At 40.6% G+C, this 12,291-nt stretch overlaps 1 protein-coding gene across 1 annotated transcript; it reads left to right on the forward strand.

The window, feature by feature from the left end:
- Positions 1-2,228: 2,228 nt before the first annotated feature.
- ARL14EPL (ARF like GTPase 14 effector protein like) lies at positions 2,229-9,242 on the forward strand. The gene is made up of 6 exons (XM_014892953.2): positions 2,229-3,706; positions 5,924-6,000; positions 6,958-7,077; positions 8,154-8,279; positions 8,459-8,598; positions 8,941-9,242. The coding sequence occupies exons 3-6, from the start codon at positions 6,967-6,969 to the stop codon at positions 9,161-9,163; spliced, it is 600 nt and encodes a 199-aa protein (XP_014748439.2). The 5' UTR covers positions 2,229-3,706; positions 5,924-6,000; positions 6,958-6,966; the 3' UTR covers positions 9,164-9,242.
- The last annotated feature ends 3,049 nt before the right edge of the window (positions 9,243-12,291 follow it).

Raw genomic sequence — 12,291 nt, forward strand, 5'->3', positions numbered from 1 at the left:
AACTTATAGTAAGAATAATATTTATGTTTTTACTAAGTTTCTGGTATTTCTAATTACAGGCCTTGAAAAACAAAAAATAAAATAAAATAAAAAGCATTCCGCCCCCCCCCCCCCCGCCTTTAGAAATCTGGCTCTAAAAGGAAAGAGATAACAAGTTGATACAAAAGGGAAAGTGGACTCCTGCAACTGGGTAATAGCCGGTACGACCATCGCTGTAGGGGAGGGGGGAGAAACTGGGCCAGGACATATCCCTGCTAGGGAGTCGCTGATCCTCTATAGGGCTATAGAGGGGAGACATGACTGGGAGAGTGGCTGGTACCGGACCCCCGTTTGTATTAATCCTCCTGCTCATGACCATCAGTGAAGGAGGAACTGGTCTATGTGACAAATGCTATTATATGCAGGAGACACCCGGTCAGCCGTCCTCAGAATCCATACTAACCCGAACCCAATTTGTATCAACTTTTTATTATTAACAACCTGCATTGAGGACGGCAAAGCATATTGGCTTTCTGAAAATATAGGAGATTTTAAAGCAAAATTGCCGGGGAAATGCCCTTTGAAAGAAAAATGGATTTGCTCTGAAAAGAAACCAGTAGAACGAAAATCAAATAATGGGGTTGATGAACCAGACTTGGTGAGAGAAAGAGAAATAACAGGTGTAATTAAGAAGGGTTCAAGTTTCCAAATGCTGGGTGGAAGGAATTTGTTTTTAGATCTTGCACGAAAAATAAGTTATGACGGCGCTGAACTCCCTTGAACTGAGCCTTAAGGCTGGACTAAATAATAACAAAAAGACTGAGAACATTTTCCTGATGCACGAGAACAAGCAAGAAGATAATCAAAGCTCCCAAACTGCAGTGGAAATCTACAGGAAATACCTGGTATTAGAAAAATGTATCAGACTGATGAAGAGACTGTTTGAAACTAAATGAGTTGATGCGGGCTTAAGCTCGATCAAAGTTTTAGAGGGGGGAATTGTAATGGATAAAATTTAGTTAGTTTGTTACAAGTTAAGGTTTTAATTTTCTAAGTGTTGAAGAAGTTAATTTTGTTTCAAGTTAGTTGAAATGTTACAATAAGTTAAAGTAATGTTTGTTAAAAGTTTAAAGGGGTCCAGGATGGCGTGGGGGCTGTTCCTGAGGGGCGTGGTCACATCTCGAGAGTGAGGCCAGCGCAGTGACATCAGCGCCACGAGATGAGATTGGTGGAAGGAGCGGTCCAATCACTCGACGTCCCGAGAGAATGATTGGACAGGAATGAACCGTGATAAGGACCAATGAAAGCCCCCAAACCGGACCAATTATCACGGGGATCCAAACCCCACCAATCCTGGACCCAAGGGGGGTATAAAAGGGGCTGTCAGGCTCCTGCTGGTCGCTCTCCTGAGGAATTCGTTCCGAGGGAGTGCCCGGTGTGTCGGGCGTTCGACACATTTGTATCGTTTTCCGGCTTGCTGCGAGGGGACTCGGGCTTATCTCGGGTCCTCCGTTTTCTGCAGGTTATTTTAATAAACGAGTGCCTCTTTTACAAGAAAGTTGTTACTCTGTTTTAAAAGACCGGGTGACTTTCGGCTAAAAGTTCTGGCCTCGTTCATTACAGCACCGCTGCTTTGGGCACAGCGGGGGTCGGTTTGCCTACGGGAGACGGAGCCATAAGGGGTCTGTCCCCAGCAGCAGAGCTGGGCCCATGGCCAAGGAGGATTTGCAGCCTTCTCTGGACAAGGACAGTTTGCTCTCCCTTGGTGCCTCGCACATTCTCTTCTGGCCAACTCTGCCACTAGAATCATGTCGTGGACTGTTATGTAGTTCCCTCCTGTCTGTTCCACCCCTTCCAGCCCACTCCGTCCTTCCCAGTGACTGTTGCCAATTTGAACGTGCAGGAAAAGGTAGAAAGACTTGATAAACCTGGTTGTTTGGAAAAAATGAGGGTAAAGGGGAGAGGAGGAGGAGGAAGAAGAGGAGGGGGGATTATTTTAAAAATGAGAGGAACAACACTCTCTCAAAATTTAACAGTGAAATCATAGAGATCGATGGAACTGTTTGCAATAGGACAAGAACATCACAGATTAATTGTTTACACTGAAAAATGTGGATTTTTTCGTCTTCAGCTGCTCCATTTATCTTGCTGTAGCTGCTGCTGAGCGCATTGTTGGAGGAGCAATCAGCCTGCCCGGGAAGCCCAAGAGAAATGTAACACAAGTGCTCCCCTGCACCACCCCCCCGCAGGAAGGGACATTTGTATTGTTAATCTAGCCGTGTGTATTTACAGTCCCGTGCTCATGGTGGGGGAGACTTGTCCCTGTAGGAACCCCTAGGAGTTTCACCTCTGAAATCAGTCTCTCTCAATGTCATCTAAGATTTTAATCCTCCTGTGTTTACATCCTTGTAGCCTGACACCCACCCAGTAGAAGTTTTTCTGAGCAGATTGCAGGCTATGTGTTATCACATATGCCATGATAAACAAATACAACTCATGCACAAGGAATTCAGAAAGAGTTCAGGTACACGAGTATAATTAGGAAAGTGGAAAGAGATATTAAGCATAAGATGGTTTAATTACAATTTTTATACCGATAGAGTTAATTTCTGTTTTCTTCATCAAGTAGAATATGGTGAAAGAAGAACATTGAAAAAAATATGCGAGTAGAATAAGTTGTAGGTTTTTGGGTTTTGGCTTGTTAATATAAATATCCAGGAGACTGTGATTATTTTTTTCCCTGGATTGATTTCTTGTTTATTTTTCACAACAAAACCCTAAAAACTCTTCTGTGAAGCAAAATGAAGACGTGTAGCAGCATTTGCATCACCCAGCTAAGGTCTGCTGCTTGAATGATGTATCAGCTTTTGGGTTGAAAAGTGTTTGGAGGAAAAGTAAAATATGGTAAATAAAAAAATCTACTTGCCTCCGTCTAGGCTATAAAATACCTCAGAGAATGGGTGGATACAGCTCATAAAGATAAAAACACATGGGCTATTTGTCTAAGCCACAAAGGGAGAATTTATAAGACTTGACAGTTTCAGATGCTTGTTAGGATTTAGCTGTGTTCTAGAGAAGAAGAATGAAGGCCATTAGTAATTATAGCATGTTGAAAATTGGCATCTGGAGGTATCAGGAGAAGGCTGAGTTGTCTGCATTAGTGTGACAAACTTGAAAGGCAGCAAGCTGAAGCATGAGGCTGCACTTCAGTAACTGGGGAGCATATTTATTTTTGACTTCTGTGAAAACAGTGAATAGAATCAAAACCATTTTGTCTAAAATGGTAAAATATTTATTTACTACATCCATGTCCATAAAAATGTATGACTTCTAAAATATTTTAAAATAAAAAATGCAGTAGTTGTTTACAGAGTATTTTTCTTTACTTACCTTTATGAAAAAAAAGCTCTAAGAAATACATTTGCTCTGTTTTCACAGATGCAAATGAGAAATTAGAACTATTAGAACTCTCATTCCAGTTTTTTCCAATTTCTTTATTCCCACTCTTTGTGCTAAGTACTATATAAAAACCATAATTAATGCGACAGAAAGTATGAGGTCCTTTAAGACAGTTACCTGGCACTGTCTTCAGCCTGCTTCTCTGGGGAGCACTATTTTGATTATTTGTCTTCTCTTTCAGTCTCTCTGGGGCTGATGTCATACTTACAGTATCAGAGGAATTGTGCAGCAGTAAATCCAGGGCTGTGCCATTCCCCTCCTCTCTTTGGTAAGTACAGTTTAAGGTTATGGAGACTGTCCTTACTCTCTTGCTGTCTATTCTGAACTGAACATACACCCTCCAGAACCACAGGTTTTCAGAATGTGGGTGAGTACCTGGCAGATCTCTTCTGCCTATTGCATGTCAAGCAGAAGTTGCACATGATTTTATAATTGTTTAACTTCAGCTACAGGAGCCCTCACTTCCAGATCCAGCAGAAAGTGTCTGGGTGTGGGAGGGAGAACTCATGAGGATTTGTGTTATTTTACTTGCAGAGGGATGTATTTGCTTCTCCAGACCCCTGTTAAAACATGGTCCACTGCACTGTCACCATGTTTGTCAGGGTTCTGGTAAACCAGCTGAGTTACAAGAGATGAGATCTGTTTCTTCATCAGCTCTGTGTTTCTTCAAAGTTGTCCTCTGAACACACATGCACATTTGTGCCTGTGAGAAGGTACAGAATAGATGCCAAGTGGTCTTTCCACAGCTTTACACTTCAGTCCACAGTTGATCTGAGGAAGGTTAATTTAGTCCCATTTTTAACTTGGTTGGCACCAGACGTCTTATAGAAATTCCAAGATCTGTACTTCAGTGTGCCACAGAATTGGCTGAGCCCACAGACATCTCTGCAGAGCAAGGCTGTGAAGACTATTGCAATAGGTCTGTCTAATCTGCGTGTGCATAGGAGGACTAAAGCCATAGGGGCAACATCTCATGTTGCCCTGGTGAAGGTGATGAACATGCTCTCATATCTCAGCCAGAATGTTTCCAATGGCACAAACAAATACAATTTGAAAACAATGTGGCAATGACGAGCCCTGCAGAGACACTAGCTTTAGGCTGCTGAGATCAAAAAGTCTGAAGTATCTGCAGTGCTGGTCCCCACATTTCACAACAGCTGAAACATTTCGCTGTGTAATCTGCAGGGATCATAAACAGAAATATTAAATTCTTGAGAAACCAGATACAGGAAAATATTTCTTTTATGAGGTTCATAAACAAATGCAATTCCTTCCAAATCCCAACAACTTCTGAAATTATTCTCCTAGCAGAAACATCTGTCATGGATAAGATTCCTCATATAACACAATCTCTGTTTTTCTTCATCCCTTACTCTGCTTTTAGCCTGGTCCACTGTTTCAAGGCTCTGTGCTGAAATTGCCAGTGTATGGCAATACATACACTGTAGCCACAATGGGATGTTCAGCTGTGGGTGATCACCTCCAGAGCAATACTTGCTGTATTCAAAAAGAATGAGAGAACACAGGTTTTGGTGGAGGAGGAGTGCAATTGGTGGTTATCCTCAGAGTTGAATTTTTTATGGAAGAGACCCGTGTTCAATGGATTGCCCCTGGATTATTACTACAGTCAAACTAAAAATAGTAGAAGAAAAAAAGATCCGTTTCAGGACCAAGAATACTTTCCTTTGCAGGAAAATAATTAGGTTCTACAGACTTCATAGTCTGTGTCTCCCTCATTTCCATCTCTCCTCAGAACACACTGTGGAGGATAATTAGTCCTGCTCACTTTCCTAGTCACATTCTGATTCATTTTTTATCATTTCTCCTGGAGATTAAAATTCAACATTGTATGCTTAAAGTTTATGTATGTGGAGACAGAAATCTGCTACATTCTCTCCATAAGACATTTTTGCTGAGGTGCAAAGGCCTTTGAAACACATCTTTGGAACAAGATGCTTGGTCTTTTCTGTTAGTATTTAAATGAGGTCTCTGATTTTGTGTGGTTCTAGATAATTGTTAGGATTTAGTTGTCAAAGAGTCAAATCTTTACACCACCACACGACACATGGAAACTCTACATGCTTACACTGGTAGCTGCTGATGGCTTTTCTGCTCCTGAACCTGGCATACTGTGAAAAAACAGTCATGGATGATAATCAGCCATACTTGTAAAGTGCTTTAACAATGCTAGTTGTATGGTTAGACTCAGAAGGAAATGTAGGAAAAAGATCCTTACCAGGACTTAAACTTGAGTGTGTGTGAAGAGCAATACTTATCCTTTTTTGAGTGCTGCCCTTCATTCTTTATTCACTTGTGGACCCCTAACAAATTTCCAGTAGGAAAGCAGTCTCCCCCATCCAGTAAATATTATTTGCCTGGTAATAGAATTCCTTTTCTAACTCTAAAATGATGCTCAAGTCTCAGAACTAAAACAGTTGCTGTCGAGCCTCCCATTGTGAACAGTGTCACATCTGTCATTTTTCAGGTTACTGAAGAGAACAGGAAACCCCCTCTGAAACAGGCTGAAGACTGTTTCACCTCTCTGAAAGATATCTCCTCCAGGTAATACAAAGTCACTTCCTTCTGGTTCCTGTTCTCACTTAGACTGTCGCCCTGCAGAAAGTGGTTGCAAGAGAGAAAACATAAGGCTTGGACTCCTGCTTATCTTAGAGAGGTGCTGGTCCTTTGGCTGTGGTGAAATTATCTTCTCTGGGACAGGATTGGGGCAACAGTCCTGAAGTACAGGGTAAACTGATAGAGGCCACTGTGCTACCTTTCAGAGGTGATGGGAGAGACTGGGCAGCATGTGGGGCAGGGTTGGAGGAATTCCAGAAATCTTAAATTATTTCTGGTTGTGTTTGGGGTTAAAGTCTGAGGCACTAGTACTGTATATATTGCATAAAATTTTTAACTAAGTATCTGCACAAGGTTGGTAACAGGTAGCTAGTATCCATCCTGAACCTATGTTGATGGCATTTGTAGGATACACTCACAGAACCCACAGACATCCCTGGGTACTTTGTTAGCTGAGTAAGTGATGCCCTTTTTTCTATTAAACTTAAAAGATCCACATTCTATTTTATTAAAAAAAAAATCTTTCGCAAAGGAGTGAGATTCAAAAGCCAAGCAGCTTAGGTTGGTTGGAATCTCCGGGAAGAGCAGAGCACGGTGAATCCGCGGGGAATGCCGCGCGCACGGCTGGGGCAGCAGCGCCACCCGCGGGCTGGCGCCGGGACTGCGTGCGCGCCGTCCCTCGGAGCCACGCGTGGCAACAGCCCCTCCCGAGCTCGGTGCCATTTAAACACCAGCAGGTCTCCGACGGGCGCTTAGCCAATTGTGCACTGGCTTTGGTGATACAAAACGAGACTATTACTGAGACACAATTTGTTCTGCATTTACTGATGAATAAGAATACATGAAAGCCTTGCGTCTATATCAGCTGCTTATCCTTAAAACTTTAAATTACAAGTATATTTATAGCGTTGTATATGTTTAACAAATATGTGCATATTTCACAAGGGTGGTCAAATGAGTGATCTCGTGGAAGAAAACTGCAAGAAAAGCTATTCTTCCCAGGAAACATCTGCAGAAAAAAATATGTCTCCTGCTAAGGACAGCTCAACAAGACACAAAAAATTGGTATGACTTCTCTGGTACTACTTTTTTATTATGATACTTATAATTGCCTTCAATTTCTTGAGTCATTACAAAAATAAAGAGCTGGAGTCAAGAGGGAAATATCAATAACAACAATAGTGAAATGGATCAAGTTTGCAGTGCAGTGATTTAGAGGGCTAAGAGCAATTGTGAGTAGGGAAATAGAAGAGTAGTGTTAGAGGAAGGACTATACCATACCTTATTATATTTTTGCAACTTAAAATTGCATTATTTATGATAATGAATGGTGATGATCCTGAAAATCTACCCCAGAGTCCAAAGCAGACATGTCTGAATAAGGTACATCAGATTGCCCTGTATGTTTTCAGGAGGATGCAGGTGAGGATGCACAGCAACAACCAGCTTGTAAATAAATGCACTCAACTGCATGGATATTTTAGAATCACTATATCAGCAGGTTGGACTGAATCACCACTACTTTCCCCTGAGAAACAGTGAAAGCACTCAATTTTTTATGGAAAATCACTGTGGACTCTGAAAGGAATGATACCCTCCAGGGAAGCTAAGATATGGCGAGGCAGCTCCATTTACATAACAGGAGAAAAAGATAAATTTGTATGTATTTTTTTTACCTTTACATAATAAATTACAAGTCAGGTTCACAGTCATTGTTGAAAGGGGAATTGTTTAACATGATGCTTATGTTTGTTTGCAGTGACATTAGAATTACCTGTCAACTTACATGGACTATGTGGAATGGTAATTCACAGAGTTAATGTTTTAGTTTCCAAAAGTATTCAGCAGTTTTAGCTAACTGCAAACATGAATTCCATAAAATTGGCAGAAAAATGCATCCTCCTATTTCTCAGAAAACCATGCTCAGCTGAGTTTGTTTTTGTCCGTGTGTTGGGGTTTTTTTCCTCATACTTCTCACTTGTGCAAATGCTTCCTTACTGCGTTAGTTGCTCTTTCAGACATTTTTCTTGCCCTCAAATTGTTTGGACAAAGATAATCCCTAGGCATCTGAGGGAGCAGTGAAAATAGGAGTGAATCTATTTGAGATGCTTATAATCATAGTACTTGTTTTTACATTTTAGATGAAGCTAAAGAACAAAACACATAATTCTGCCTCTTACATGGCAACTTGCAAACTCCGTGCTGCTGTACCAGAGCCATGTGTTCAGAGTCATGATTCCTCCATCTCCAGTCAGGATGCACAGTCGGTAAAAGGAATACTTGATTAGTAGTTAGACAAGAAAACATTTTAAACAATCAATAAGATCTTATACGTTATAAGGAATATTAATTTTAATTTCATTCAAAAGCCAGTGAGGACACTTGGCATCTAATAAATGTATTTTCCAATTGTACTGATTGCAAACTTTCTGTTGTTTATTTACAGCAAAAACTTGAGAAACAATTAAAATGCTTAGCCTTTCAAAATCCAGGACCTCAGGTAGCTGACTTCAATCCTGAAACTAGACAGCAGAAAAAGAAAGCATACATATCACAGATGAAACAAAATTTTTTTAATAACTCCAAGTAAGACCTCTAATTTATTATCTGATTTAGTTTAAAAAAAATAGCTGGTAGGCTGTTCACTGAATCTAAACGAAATTAATAAAAGTACTGTATTTCGCAGAGTGATTTCTTTTCACCCTTGAAAGCTGTGTTGGGAAAACAAGATTTTTCTGTGTGACTTAAAGGAAATTTTGATATAGAATGGCATGCATATATTCTTTAGTAGCAATTAGAATATAATGCTGGTATTTTATTTTGCTGTGAGTTTGCTAAAGACTAAAGACTTCTACAGATGTTTTCCACATGTGTTTGGTTTAGTCTCTGAATGTGTTGAAGCATTATAATTTTTGTTCTCTTTCACAGATTTATAAGGAAGTATGACAAACATGGCAGGCTGCTTTGTAATGACATAGACTTATGTGATTGCCTGGAAATGGACTGCCTGGGTTGCTTCTATCCTTGCCCCAAATGCAACTCAAACAAATGTGGATCAGAATGCCGCTGCAACAGAAAATGGGTTTATGAAACGATTGAGACGGAAGCTGGAGATGTGATCAGTGCGCTGCCATTTTTTGTCCCTGACTGATTATGTTCTGTTAGTTTTTGTGCCTGAACACTGTTCTTTGTTCTTCATGTTTTATTAAAATAAATCTTGGTTTTATGAATTGTCTCTAGTGAAGCACCTGACAGTGGTGCTTATGCTTTTTTATTGCTGCTTACCTAGCAAACTTTAACCATTCCCCATAAAGTAAGTGTTTATTTCATTGTTCCTCATCCTTGTGAGCTTTGCTGAGGCACCTAGTCAATCCTTTCTAAACCTTGACTTTCTAAAATTGAAGGTGTCTGAACTGTTATGGGAAGATAGTTTTCTTACCCTGGGAAGCTGAACTGCATTACTTGTAATGAGGGTTTTTTGGTGATTCCTCTGCTTGTTCATTTACTCAGATGTGTGACACAGCTCCTTCTTTTGTGTTGGCTAGTCCAAAAGCCTTTCCATCCTGATGCATTCATTTCTCATATAGGTGAGACAGGAGGCATTTGAGATAACACTGTTCTTTGAAACTAGGTCACTGCTTTCCATATTCATCCATATATTAAGCAAAGGAGAATGGAAACAACTCTCTCTCAGCAATTCTTTCTTGCTGCCCCGGCTGTAAAACTGAAACCAACATGTTCAGTCAGCACTATTTTTTTACAGCACGTGGCACATTAAATATCCACTGGTCATTAATGATATGGTTAAACAAGAGTGGATATTTTCCCTTCTGTACAGAAAAGTCTCTTTAGTTGCAGAAGGTTCCTCTTCATGTAAGACATGACAGATTTAAAATACAACTTGCGTCCAGTCTTCTTATGAGGTAGGTGTTCTTATTTATTATAGGCATCCACAGCCTTTTTGAGGCATGAGGGTCTCTCTAGATCTTGAAGGCAAGAAAGCTGCAGATGGTGGAAGGTGATTTCCAGGAGCATGCTGCTAGTGGGGGAATCATTCCTTGGGCCTAGTGCTTGTTTGTTTTTGAGGAGACTCTCACAACTTTGAATGTGAGTGCATCAGTTTTCTCCCTTACTACAGGCCATTCTCTGTGACAGAGACCTTCTGCTCCAAGACAAAGATATCTTGCAATACAAGACACTTGAGAAAAAGATGCCAAGAATGTCTTAACACCAAAATCTCCTTCTGACTTGCTACCTTGGAAAGATTTTTGTTACTCTCAGCTAATGACATCTTAAGCTTGTATCATGCAGACAGCATGGGGAACGGTCAAGATTGTTACGGGTTTATATCTTCAAAAGACCAGAGAAATTGTTAGTTGCTTTAAAGTTGTTTATTGTAAAGGCACATCAGTCTCGAAAGACAGAGTCCCAAGTGTTAAAGTCCATGCTAAAAGCTTTCTGTTATAGAATCCCAAATAGAAGCAGCTGGTATAAAGTCCTGGGCAGAGGCAGGAGCAGCAGTCCTCTGGCACAGAGCCCTCAGCAGAGGTAGAAGCTGCGGCCTGGTACAGAGTCTTGAGCAAAGGCAGATGCTCCCTAGTCTTCCTTCTCCTGTTCTTTTCTTCTTGTTCTTGTTCTTCCACTTCTTTTTCTTTCATATAGTGGTACTGATGATGATGGTGGTGGAAGAAGAGAGAGAGCAAGAGAGCTCTCACTCTAATACACAGATTTTTATTTACAAATTACCCAATGAGCTAAAAACACAAACCTGAAGCATTTCTTCTAAACCTATTAGAATTCTAGTTCTATAATACAAAAGTTTGCACATAATTTGCACATATAGCCTATCTGTCCTATCTCAAGAATGTAAGCAACAGTCTTACTATATTTTTATTATGTCTAGAACTCTGTTTTTGAGCTCTCACTGAAGCTGGTTTTTGAAGCTTGTTTTTTACCCAGATTCGAAGGCTTTTGCTTTTTAAGGCACTTAAAACATATTTTTACTTACTTAAACTTGCTTACTTAGTTACTTACTTAAAACTTAAGCTTACACCTCTATTTCATGTCTGTGTGGCTTAATATATTTTGATTTCTCTAAGAACTTCAGTTCCTGCATACTGTTCTCTCTCTGAGGGACTCAGAGAGGCCTCTGTTTTCACATTCCAATAGGCAACAAGCTGGAGGAATTGGAAGCCATTGTGTAGTGGGAATGCTGTGACAGTCACCATCAGTGAAACATGGTGGGACAACTTGCACAACTGGAGTACTGTGATAGATGGCTGTAAACTTTTCAGAAGGGATGGGTGAGGAAAGAGAAATGGGGAGGTAGCCATGTATGTTAAGAAGAGTTTTGATTGTTCCAAGCTCAATGATTGTGACAATAGGGCTGAGTGTTTCTGGGCAAGAATCAGAGGGAAGGATAACGAGGCAGATATCCTGGTAGGAATCTGTTGGAGACCACCAACCAGCATGGAGAGGCAGATGAAATACTCTATAAGCAGTCTCACAACTGCTTACCCTTCTTCTCTTGGGGTACTTCAGCTTTCCAGATACCTACTGTCAATACAATATAGCAGAGAAGGAAAACAGTCCAGGGAGTTCCTGGAGTATATGTAAGATCATTTTCTGACAGCAAGTCAGCCAAGGAGAGGTACCTGTTGGACCTGTTCTTTGTGAACAGAAAAGAACTAGAGGGTGATATTATGGTCTGAGGCAGTCTTGGGCAGAGTGATCACGAAATGATAGAGTTCTCTATTCCCAGAGAACAAAGGAAGGGGGTCAGCATAACTGCTATCTTGGATTTAGGAATGTCTGTCAAGGAGTCTGGTTGTCAAAATCTGTTAGGAGCCAAAGGAGTCCAGGTTTTTCAAGAAGAGAATCTTTGGGGTGCAGGCTGTCGTCATGTGCCAAAAGACAAGCTGACGTGGAAGAAAGCCATCCGAGCTGAACAGAGAGCTTTGGCTGGAATTCTGGGTAAAAAAGAGACCATATCACTTTTGGAGGGAGGACCTCCTATAGGGGTCCCCTATAGGAGGACTATAGGGGTTTTGTGAGGTTATTCAGGGAAAGAAATAGAAGGGACAAAGCCCAGAAATTAATCTGGCTACTGCTGTAAAAAACAACATAAATGTTTTTATGAATACACAAAATGTTTTCACAAATACATAGAGAAGTGTTTGGGCAATGTTCTCAAGCACATGGTATAGATCTTGGGATGTCCTGTGCAGGACTAAAAGTTAGAATTCATAAGCTTTGTAGGTCCCTTCTGACTCAGCACAT

Source organism: Sturnus vulgaris, chromosome Z (assembly GCF_052056855.1).
Source record: "Sturnus vulgaris isolate bStuVul1 chromosome Z, bStuVul1.hap1, whole genome shotgun sequence".
Lineage (NCBI taxonomy): Eukaryota > Metazoa > Chordata > Aves > Passeriformes > Sturnidae > Sturnus > Sturnus vulgaris.